The 12,655-nt window shown below is 39.5% G+C and overlaps 1 protein-coding gene across 1 annotated transcript in view; it reads right to left on the bottom strand.

The window, feature by feature from the left end:
* The window catches only part of DNAJC1 (DnaJ heat shock protein family (Hsp40) member C1), a 205,992-nt gene extending 195,547 nt beyond the window's left edge, over nt 1-10,445 (bottom strand). Inside the window, exon 1 of the mRNA XM_077896846.1 lies at nt 9,929-10,445. Within this exon, the coding sequence (XP_077752972.1) occupies nt 9,929-10,156 (228 nt within the window). The 5' untranslated portion in view covers nt 10,157-10,445. The remainder of the gene's footprint in view (nt 1-9,928) is intronic.
* Between the last annotated feature and the right edge of the window lie 2,210 nt (nt 10,446-12,655).

The following is a 12,655-nucleotide window of genomic DNA, read 5'->3' as shown; positions in this document are numbered from 1 at the left end:
TTTGAAAAGACACACTGGAATAAATGGTTAAGTCCACCCAAGAAAGGACATCACTATTTAAGCACACTTACTTGTAGCACACCAATTGGGAAGCTTGGTTTTAAAGGTCCAAATACAAAATACTGCAAAAATCCCTGACCCATATTTTATTTTTACCTGATATATATTTATTTTTACTTATGCCTACAGTTGTGAAAATACAACCCCTCAACATTTTTAAAGACAATATTCAAAGAAGGCCACAAGATGGAGATATTACTCTATTACCATTTTTATTTGTAATTTATGCATTTTTCTACATTTCCCCTCTCCTTACATATTTCCTATTTTTGCCTCTCAGTGGTATTCTCAGCTACTGTCCCTATCACAAACAGACTGATTCCTCTCCCACTCTGCTTTAACCAGCTTTATTATAAAAGTATTATATAATGAATGCTTGTTTTTAATATTAAAGCAAGCAAATTAATTATTTTATTCTAGCTCAGTATTTTTCTACCTCTCTAAAATTAAGATAATCTTTATATATTGTTCCCCTGTAGGTAAAAAATCTTTTAAAAATTTGCTACCCATAAAGTAATAAGCATTCCAAAAGTCGTTTACTAGTATACATTACTTTGTAAGGCTATAGATTTACTTCATGTTGATATTGCTCTAAACTTCTCCAGAACTCTTAAGAATAGGCCTTAAACCAGTTTATGAACCTTACATTAAATTTATATTCAGGTCACTTTATCAGTCCCAAATGTATTTACCCAAGCTTACTAACCCAATTTAGTCACCAAATTTAGCTCCAAATGACTATTAGCTAAACTGAAAATAAAATCCATCTTAAAGATTTACTATTAATAAGAATAATCTGCCAAATATGCTGCAGGCTTTGAAGGTGATTCAAAATAATAAGTTTCAACAACAGTTTGAGAGATGTCAGTATTGTTGAAAACCTCTGACACTTTCTACAATAACTAATTTCAAGATCAATCTAATTTACACTAAGTTGAACCTCATACTACTTTGAAAGGTGTGATATAAAAGGCACACATTAATTCTATATAACTACTATAGAATTGTACAGCATGGCAATCATTTGAACTTTATTAAATGTCTGAACCAAAATTCTTTAAACACCCACTAAAACACCCACCCAGGAAGTCTATTTCCTACCATAGATAAAACACCCACTAAAAAATACAAGATAGGATATAATCAACTACAAGTAAAATCACAATTTTTAGCTATCCTACATTATACATACATATTAACTTTCTTAAATCAAATTTAGAAACTATTAACACAAAACACCACTTAAAGTCAGAAAATAACCTAAGTACTAATCTTTTATCTCTTAACTAAAAGGTCATTGAAAATAACTAATAAGATTTGCAATTTTTTTCTTATTTCAAAAAGTCAGAGGCTTCTTGGTAATGTATAACTTCAATTGGTCATGGGATAGCCTACTTAACATGACCCATTTTGATGTGGTATGAATAAAGTCCTCAAAAACTGACTAGAAATAAGAAGTCTCTACCTTCCTTAGTCGCATGCATATATATGGGCCCCATGATTTCCCTAAGATCTGTTCGGACCTTCCCAGTAAATGACAATGATCTTTCTGATGTTAACTTGTTTTGACTACTACTCATTGCACGTCCGACAGTAGAGTCTCATGTAGCTCTTAAAAATTCTTGTGCCTTCTAAAACCAGGAGTTGTTTAACTAAGGAAATTATTCCTTTTAGAATTCTAGTGTTTGCTTTCAGTGGCATTTTAATACTGCTATTTAGACTATGACATACACTTTACTTAATTCTTGATTTTAGGCTCTGATCTTCAACAATTAATCTTTAATAATTCAAATTCTATTAGCTGACTGTGTACCTGCACAGGGCTTTATGTTTACTGCCTCACTGGCACTAAAATGGGTGTCTATCTAATAATGAAACATTGTATTAAACACATTCTCTCCAACCAGAAATGTAGACTATGGCATACACTTGCTTTTGCAACATGCCCAATTACATATGAGATTTCAGTTGGTTGATGACATTAATCAGAAACACTAAGTGAATGAATCCTAACCTTACTTTAGTATTAACAAGGATGGGAACGGAGACCCAAATTCTACATTAAATTTTTAATTATGTCCTAATGACACTCTTCAACAAAAATTTCAGTAAATATAAGTAAAAAAAACAAAATATTTAGCTCCTAAAATAAAATACTGTGATGTTACTTAGAACACCGTAATCATTTCAGCTGGGCTTGAGAAAAGAATGGAAAACTTCAGAGAGACCCTTACCATGGAGATAAAAGAGTTAAAAAACTGAAATGAAAAACGCAGTAACTGAGATTGAAAACAGGCTTGATGCAATGAACACAAAGTTGGAAGAAGCAGAGAACAAATATGTGATACAGATGACAAAAAAAAAAAAAAAAGGACAATCATGAAGTTGAACAAAAGAAAGAAAAATCATGGAACATAAGAATAGCCTTGCTGGATAGAGTGTTCTTGGCTGCAGATTTCTCACATTCAGCACTTTGAATATATCATGCTACTCCCTTCTGGCTTGCCAAATTTCTGTTGAGAAATTTGCAGCTAGCCTTATGGGTCTTCCTTTGTGAGTTAAGGACTTTGTTTGCTCTTTTTAAGATTTTTTTTTCCATATCATTATATTTTGCAAGTGTAATTACAATATGTCTTGGTGTTGGCCTACTTTTTTTGATTTTGCTGTGAGTTCTCTGTGCCTCATGGATCTTGATATCAGTTTCCTTCTCCAGCTTAGGGAATTTTTCAACTATTATTTCCTCAAGTAAATTTTCTGCCCTCTTTGTCTCCTTCTTCTTCTGGGACTTCTCTGATATGAATGTTATTATGTTTGATGGAATCACTGAGTTCAATATCCTCAAATCAATCAACATGATACACTACATTCATAAAAGAAAGGACAAGAACCATATGATCCTTTCAGTAAATGCAGAAAAAGCATCTGACAAAGTACATCTATTCATGATAAAAACCCTCAACAAAGTAGGTTTAGAGGAAACATACCTCAACATAATAAAGGCCATACATGAAGAACCTACACCTAATATCATTCTCAATGGGGAAAAACTGAGAGGTTTCCTCTACGGTCAGGAAGAAGACAAGAATGTCCACTCTCACCACTGTTATTTAACACAGTATTGGAAATTCTACCCACAGCAATCAGACGACAAAAAGAAAAAGCATCCAAATCGGTAAGAAAAAAGTAGAATATTCACTATTTGCGGACAACATGACTCTGTAGAAAATCCAAAAGACTCCACCAAAAAACTGCTAGAACCAATACATGAATTCTGTAAAGTCAACAGTAAACAAAATCAACATACAAAAATCAGTTGCATTTCTATACACCAATAATGAAGCAGCAGAAAGAAATAACAAGAAATCAAACCTCAATTACAACTGCACCAAAAACCATAAGATACCTAGGACTAAATCTAAGCAAAGAGGTGAAAGACCTATATCCTGAAACCTATAAAATACTGATGAAAGAAACTGAAGATGACACAAAGAAATGGAAAGACCGGGATGCCTGGGTGGCTCAGCGGTTGGGCACCTGCCTTTGGTTCAGGTCTGATCCCAGGATACAGGATCGAGTCCCACATCAGACTCCCTGCGAGGAGCCTGCTTCTCCCTCTGCCTGTGTCTCTGCCTCTCTCTCTCTCAGTCTATGTCTATCATGAATAAATAAATAAATCTTAAAAAAAAAAAAAAAAGAAATGGAAAGACATACCATGCTCATGGACTGGAAGAACAAATATTGTTAAAATGTCTATACAACTCAAAGCAATCTACATATTTAATGTAATCTCTTTTGGAATACCAACAGCAGGGGCACCTGGGTGGCTCAGTGGCTGAGCATGTGCCTTTGGCTCAGGTTGTGATCCTGGGGTTCTGCAACTGAGTCCTGTATCAGGCTCCTACAGGGAGCCTACTTCTCCTTCTGCCTATGTCTCTGCCTCTGTCTCATGAATAAATAAAATATTTAAAAAAATATTGACAGCATTTTTCACAGAACTAGAACAAACAATCCTAAAATTTGTATGGAACCACAAAAAAAAAAAAAAAAAAAAAAAAAAAAAACCTTGAATAGCCAAAGCAAACTTGAAAAAGCAAAGCTGGAGGCATCAGAATTCTGGGCTTCAAGTTATATTACAAAGCTGCAGTAATCAAGACAGTATAGTACCGACACAAAAATAAACACATAGATTTATGAAACAGAACAGAAATCCCAGGAATGAATCCACAACCATATGGGCAAATCTTAAAAGAGCAGGAAAGAATATCCAATGGACAAAAGACAATCATTTCAACAAATGGTATTGGGAAAACTGGACAGCAACATGCAGATGAATGAAACTTGACCACTTTCTTTCACCATACACAAACATAAACTCAAAATGGATTAAAGACCTAAATATGAGGCCTGAAACCATTAAAATCCTAGAGCAGAACACAGGCAGTAACCTCTGACATTGGCTGTAGTAACTTCTTACTAGATATGTCTCCTGAGGAAGGGAAACAAAAGCAAAAATAAATTACTGGGACTTCATCAAGATAAAAAGCTTCTGCATAGTAAAGGAAACAATCCATAAAACTAAAAGGCAGCCTACCAAATGGGAGAAGATATTTGCAAATGACATGTCTGATAAAGGACTAGTATCCAAAATCTATAAAGAACTTATTACCAAACTCTACATCCAAAAATAAATAATCCAATTAAAAATGGTCAGAAGACATGAACAGACACTTTTCAAAAAAAGACATACAGATGGCCAAGAGACATATGAAAAGATGCTTAACATCACTATTCATCAGTGAAGTACAAATCAAAACTACAATTAGATATATCACCTCACACCTGTCAGAATGGCTAAAATTAACAACACAAGAAACAACGGGTGTTGGTGAGGATATAGAGAATGGGGAATTCTCTCTCCTATACTATTGGTGGGAATGCAAACTGGTAAAGCCACTCTGGAAAACAGTATGGAGTTTTCTCAAAAAGTTATAAATAGAACTACCCTATGATCCAGCAATTGTACTACGAGGTATTTATTCAAAGTTACAAAAATCCTAATTCTAAGGGATATGTGCACCCTAATGTTTATCTCAGCATTATCTATAATAGCCTAAATATGGAAAGAGCCCAAATGTCTATTGACTGAGGAATGGATAAAGAAGATGTGATAATATATACAGTGGAATATTACTCAGTCATCAAAAAAGAATTAAATCTTGCATCAAAAAAGAATTAAATCTTGCCATTTCCAATAATGTGGATGGAGCTAGTGAGCATCATGCAAAATGAAATACGTCAGAAAGACAAATGCCATATGATTTCACATATGTGGAATTTAAGAAACAATTGTTCAGGGGGGAACATAGAGGGGTAATTTAAGAAAAAGACTCTTAACTATATAGAACAAACTGATGGTTATAGAAGGGAGGTGGGTAGAGGGATGGGTTAAACAGGTGATGGGGATTGAGAGCACTTGTGATGAACACAGGGTGTTGTATGGAAGTGTCCAATCACTAAATTGTATACCTGAAATAAATATTACAGTGTATGTTAATCTGGAATTTAAATAAAAACTTAAAAAAAAAACATAGTAATGATGTCTTACATTCATTAATATAGAACCCACTTTCACAAATAAGTGCTTTGATGAAAATAAAGAAAGGTTTTAAAAGATATTTATGACTATACTTTCATTATAAAATGGGGCCAGGGTCCTGGTTCTCCTAATCAAAAGTCTCTCTCTTCACTACAGCTCCTCTCCTTCCATCTCTGCTCACATGTCTATACAAGATAATATTTAAATATCTGCAATGTACTTAATAATGAAGTAAATAAAGATACTATTTGTCCAAAAAATGAGGCAACTAACTTGTCCAAGATTATAAGTCAGAAGATGGCCTGGTCCAAGTTCTAAAGGTCATCGATCATTCCAATTAAAGTGTTTAGAGAGTGACCAACCTAATTATTTTAGATCAAGTGGAAAAGGGGATAAAATGGATGCTACATTCAGTCTCCATGATCCCTGGTTTCTAGTTTAGCATAAGGATATCACAAAAAAATTTTTATATTGTCTCTAAATCTTCCCCTTCTCTCCTGAGCCCAATCTAACCAGACCGTTGATCTCACCACCCCCGAAACAGCTCCTGCTTAGGTAATCAATGACCTCCACGTTGTTATATTCAACAGTCAATTCTCAGAACCTTCATTTTAATTATCATCAGCATTTTCCCCACCTGATCACTTTCTCCTCTTTAAAATTCTTTCTTAAAAAAATATAAAATAAAATAAAATAAAATAAAAATAAAATAAAATTCTTTCTTGACTTGAAAGAGACCATCTTTCTCTTGGTTTGCCTCCTACTTCACTGGCTGTTCCTTCTCCATTTCCTTTGTTGGTTCTTCCACATCTCCCTGACTCTGGAAGTTTGGAATGCCCGTGGCTTACCTCCCAGGCCTCCGTTTTCCCTCTTACTTTTACCACCCACCCCTCCAGGTGAACTTATCCAGTTTTGTGGTCTCAAATTGCCTTCTAAGTGCCAAGGACTCCCAAATTTATATCTACAGCTCAAATCTTTCTCCTTGTAACTCCAGAATTATATAACCAATGTCGATATGCCAGATCCACTTGAATGTTTAACAGATACTTAAATTCGGCACAACCAAAGCCAAATTTCTGATTTTCCCCCAACCAGACCTGTGTCTATACTAGCTTCTCCATCTCATTAGGTAACAACTGCAATTAAACAAGTATTTAATTACCGAGGCCAAAAGCTTTAGAATTATTCTCAACCTCACCCCCCTCATATGATACATTGAAACAAACAGTAAAATTCTGTCAGCTTTTGTTTCAATTATATCCAGAATTTGACCAGATCCACTCTACATTTTACACCACAATTATCCCACTAAGTAGCTAAAGACATACATACAGTCCTCAACACAATAATCATTCTGAAATTTAAGTCAAATCAGGTACCTCTTCAGTTTAACCCAACATGGATCCCAACTTACACATACGTAATAGCCAAAGTCCATGACTCTGATCTCATCTCCTGTTACCGTCCTCCTGGTTCACCCTTCTCCAGCCCCACTAGCTGCGCCGCTATTCCTCAAACATTAAGCAAACTCTTGCCTCAGGCCTTAGTATTTACTGTCTGCCTTTCTTGAATACCTTCCCCAACTTGTCCACATGACTCACATACTTCCTTTGGAGGTCTTTTCTGACCACCTGACATTTATATTTACTTGTTTGATTGTTTCCTATTACCTCCCCCAAGTAAAATGCAAGTTTCACAAGGCTAGGGGGTTTGTTTTATATGTCAGCCAATTCCCAGTGTTTAAACTTCAGCAGGCACAAAATAAATCTCTGTTAAATTAACAACAAAACTGATGGATGCATAGAGCCAATTTACAACTCTGAATAACCTATCTAATTTGTCCTAGTCCCTCATGTCTGGCTAGTCACCAAAAGATTACTGGCTCTGGCCTGAAAATTAAACATTAAGAAACGGAAAGAGGCTACATTTGTCTCTACCAAATTTCTGGTCCCCTGAAAGTGTTCCAAAAAGTTAAGTTTCAATGTAATGTGAAGAACTTGTTCCATTCAGTGTCTCTGCTTGGGTAGAATAAAATTGCTTCTGGTATTCCTTCCAATTTCAACACTGCTAGGTAGAGAAAAACACAGATTAAAATAATTTTCTGGATCCTTCTTTTCAAATTCTACTTTGACATAGAATCTTCTCGATTATGCTTCTTTATTCTCTATCTTTGCTCCTACAGTTAAGTGCTCTGATTGTTTTACTGCCTAATTAACTCTGAAATTAAACTGCGTGAAATTATAAATGAAAATTTTATGAGGGTTCTCATGCAAGCCAGACTACATAATCGAAATTTTAAACTACTGCTACTAAATTTCTATATTCCTTTAAAGGACCTTAAAATTCCATGAATAACTGGAAAGTATCTTCAAGATCTTTGGACAGGTTATGTATAGGCTTTTACCAGGAGCACCTGGGTGGCTCAGTCTGCTAAGCATCTGCCTTCAGCTCAGGTCATGATCCTGGGCTCCTGGGATCAAGCCTGTATCCAGGTCCCTGCTGGGCAGGGAGTCTGCTTCTCCCTCTCCCTCTGTCCTTCCCCATGCTCTCAATCTCTCTCAAATAAATAAAATCTTTTTTTAAAAAGGACTTTCTAGCTACAGAATTTATTCAATCATGATAAATTCTATATATTAAAGGCATTCTTAAGTGTCCTCGGAGTTATAGTTTCACTAATGATTTTTATTCTTTTTTATTTTTATATTTTTAAAGATTTTATTTATTTATTCATAGAGAGAGAGGCAGAGAGAGAAGCAGGCTCCATGCAGGGAGCCGGACGTGGGACTCGATTCGAGGTCTCCAGGATCAGACCCCGGGGCTGCAGGCGGCGCTAAGCCGCTGGGCCACCGGGGCTGCCCCTTCACTAATGATTTTTACACATTTATATCATTTACTCCGAAAATGAGGTATAGCCAAAGTCCATGACTTTGTCTCCATGAGTAGCAAGTGGCACCAGGTGAAGATAATGAATATAGACAGATACTACACAATTGTTTGCATGTATGAATCTTAAGTGTGAAATGCTTACACTGTGTAACTTACAAAAATGAAATTGTTAAAATCATGGGGCCGGGGCAAAAGCAATTTTATATTCCATTCTTTTTCGCTGAATGTAAATTTCCATTTAGTGTTAAACTCAATAGTTTGTACAAATTTATGATAACCTATGGGGGGAAATGTACATTTCATATCTAGTCATGAACGACATACCATATTCATATCTTGTCTAGGATGACAATTGTTGGTAAACCTTACTTTTTTTTTTTTTTTTTTACCCACATAACTATTCAAAGCATTTTCTGAAGGGCTGAATCGGATCGTGTGAAATTCTGTCTTTATCCCATAATCCTTAAATCAGTGAAATGTCATCTTTTCCGTGGCAGCAGGTTGCAGATGGACTGGATATCTACCCTCCGGTACCGCTCCCGAAGTAGGAGTAAAGCGCAACAAACTGACATTACAAGTTAGCCTCAAGCTCAGAAAAGAAAGTTAAAGAAAAGAAATGGAAGGAAAACAAAAAGAAAGAAAACTCTCTTGTGCTACTGGTTGGGCTTCTCTTCCTGTAACACCCCCAAGTGCCTCCCCTACCCAGAAAACTTCTATTTTTAATTCCAGGACCAATACGGTGGAGGCTTCAAGATCCTCCAGATTTCAAAACTGTGATACGAAGCCCTATTCAACAGGCTAAAAAGTCCAAGGTACACCGAGAGGAAAACTTCTGCAACACAGACGCCGACCAAAATGCCTATCTTCCCGGAAAGGAAGAGAGGCAAGAAAGCAGCTAAAATGGCAAGTGTAACCGGATAGGTGAAAATTTAGGGGAAGCCATGACTATTCTCTCCACACTCAGGAGGCAGCAAAGCGAAGATGTAAAAGGTCTGCCCACGCTACTCTTCTCCTTCTTCCCCCAGCTCAGCTGGGTGCAAGGATCGCCCCCAGAATGGCTGAGGGAAGACGAGGTATCGACACCCCATGCTGGAGGCACCGTCCGACCTGTCACCGAGACCGGAACCGGAGAAGGGGAGCACAGCGGTGAGGAGCGGGGGTGGGGGACCAACCCTGAGGCTGGGGTGACCAGGAGACCCCGGCGGGCCCCGGGGAGCAGGGCCGCCAGAGCCCAGGATGCCCACGTCCTGGCCGCGGCGCCGGCTCCCTCCGAGGAAACCGGGTGCAAGCCCGCCCCACCCCCTCCTTTCTGCCGCGACCCGTACGTTTCGGCCCCGGGAGTCCCTGAAGAGGCGCAGCCCTCGGGCGGCCGGCGGCCCCGCTTACCTGCTGCACCCCGAGGAACTGGTAGAAGTTGAGCTGCACCTCCTCCACCAAGTCAAATAACTCCAGGTCCCCGCTCTCCCAGCCGTGCGCCGGCCCCACCGCCGCCAGGAGCAGCAGCAACAGCAGCGGCGGCGGGAACCGCACAAGCCGACGCCAGCGGCGCCGAGGTGGCCGAGGTGGCCGAGGTGGCCGAGGTGGCCGGGCCGGCCGGGAGCAGGTAGCCGTCATCGCACTGGGCTCGGAAAGGTCAGCCGCCACGCTGTGCCGTCGGCCGCCACCGGGGACGTGGCGGGCAGCGCGGGCTGTGCGAACAGCGCCTGTCAGTCAGAAGCACCGGCAGCCGCACGGGAGGCGCCCGCCCCGCGGCCCGCCCCGGCGGCAGGGCGAGGGCGAGGGCGGCGGGAGCGGGCGCGAGCGGGCGGACGCAGCGGCGGGTGGGTGGCCGGGCGGGGCCGCAGGCGGCTCTACCTTCCGCAGACCCTCACCCCCAGGCCTACAAACAGCTGCACAGCCGGCGCCCGGCGCTGAGGTTGCAGAGGGGGAGCGGCTTCCCTTCGCCTCAGCCTATCCCAGTCCCCGCTTCCGGTGACATCACGTCTCCTAGCAACCGCGGGGCCGTGGGCGGGGCCGGAAGTAGGGAAGTCGGGCGGCCGGGATCCGGGCCTCTGAGAAACGCCTTTTTTGTCGCTCGCTAGCGCACCCTGAGAAGCTGTGCGTTTATTTACGCAGATTAAGGCACATGGAAGCACACGTGTACCTGAACAGCCCACGTATAAATCTTCCTCGGAAACGTCTACCTTCTTACTATCTTCCCCGCCCGCCGTTTGGAAAACCAGCATATTTGAAGACTGATTTGATTATGGCCTCTGTTTACAGACATTTCATTATACTGTCTGCATAAAGATACAGGAGAAATTGAACCCACGGCCTGAAAGCGGGGGGGGGGGGGGGGGGGGCAGTTCTAGTGAATAGAGCGTCCTTTATGGCCGAGGTGAAGCAGAAATGGAATTCGGACCAACACAAAAAGTATAGTGCTAAATAAGATTTATGGGCATAATACCATATGGCATAGGCAGCCTGGTAGAATGAATAATGGTGACTCAGTCACAGTCTCAAGGGAAGTGCAGTTTATCCACCTTAACCCCTTTTTTCTTTCTTCTTTCCTTTTCTTTTCTTTTCTTTTCTTTTCTTTTCTTTTCTTTTCTTTTCTTTTCTTTCTTTTCTTTTCTTTCTTTTTTTTCCTTAACCCATTTCTAATTGGGACTCCTTTCCCAACTGAGATGTCTTTAAAGAAATATACAGGCTTAAAACCTGCTTTCCCTTTCCCACCGATGTCTTACCTCCTACTCCTGCATTGCTTCTGTGCAGTACCTTCTAAGTTTTTTTCCTCTACCACTGTTGCTTTCTCTTGCGTAAACTTAATTTTCTTTGTATGCTTCTCACACTTTTCCTCCCTGACCCCCTACTCTTGTTGAGGAAGTAGAAGGGAATATATATATATATATATATATATATATATATATATATACCATATACCATATATACCAAATATATATATATATTTGTATTAACTCAGGGTGCTTGCCCAGTTTTGAAAATTTTGCATTATGCTTTTCCCATCTTGGACCTTGCCAGTTAAATTAAGCTCAATAGGGGATAAAACTACTTTCACTCTTATTATAAAAGCATATATTTGATCAAGGTTAGGAAAACAGTAACTAGGAAGTAAATCTTAAATCCTTTTATTATTACAACACAAAATATTTTTAAATCGTCATAAGTGAATGCAAAACTATCTTGCCTTAGAATGTATATGCTTGAATTTATCACATTTTAATTTGATCCTGAGGCTTACCTTTCAAAGATACATGAGCAGGGGTGTCTCCATCTGCCAGGGCTGCTACAACAGAATACTATAGACTGGGTAGCTTAAACAACACATTTGTTTTTCCACAGTTCTGGAGGCTGGGAAATATGAAATCTGGGTGCCAGCATGGTAGGACTCTAGTGAGGGCTCTTTCCTGGCTGTAGACAGCTGCCTTCTTCCTGTACCCTTACAAGGTGGGACTAGGGGAAGGAAGAGAAGAGGTAGAAAGGAAGGGAGAGGTAGAAAGAAAGAGGTGTATGGAGATCTATGTTTCCTCTTATAAGGGCACTAATCCCACAATGGGAGCTCCACCATCATGACCTCATCTAAACCTAATTATCTCCCAAAGGCCCCATCTCTCAATACCATCACACTGGGGATTAGGACTTCAACACATGAATTTTGGGGAAGTCATTTAGTCGGTAGCAAGGGTTATCACTTAATCTGTGTATCCTTGGTACCAAGGACAATGCATTCAATTAGTTGAATTCAACACTGAAAATCTCCCACCATTTCTCCCAGCACAATTTTTAGCTTGCTTTTTGGTATGTCATTTCTCTTAAGATGAAAGACATCTTCATCTTCACCAAGTCTCTCATTTAACTTAATGTTTATTCAATGAGTAAAACATCTAAATAAGATGAAAGTAATCATCTTAAGTGCAATATAACATTTGAGACCAGAGTACATATTGCCACAAATCTAGGATTCTTGCCCTGACCTTTTAGCAGACCGTCTAGTATTTCCTACAGTACTGCTAATGCTTCTCACTCCTATAGAGGTCCTGCTCTTGAAGCTTTATCCTGCTCAGTTCCAATGATAGTTGTCCATGCTGACATTCTGGTCCAGGTCTCTGCAAA

Source organism: Canis aureus, chromosome 5, assembly GCF_053574225.1.
Source record: "Canis aureus isolate CA01 chromosome 5, VMU_Caureus_v.1.0, whole genome shotgun sequence".
NCBI lineage: Eukaryota > Metazoa > Chordata > Mammalia > Carnivora > Canidae > Canis > Canis aureus.
The sequence above is the reverse complement of the archived record's forward strand: the minus strand, read 5'-3'. Positions and strand labels throughout refer to the sequence as shown.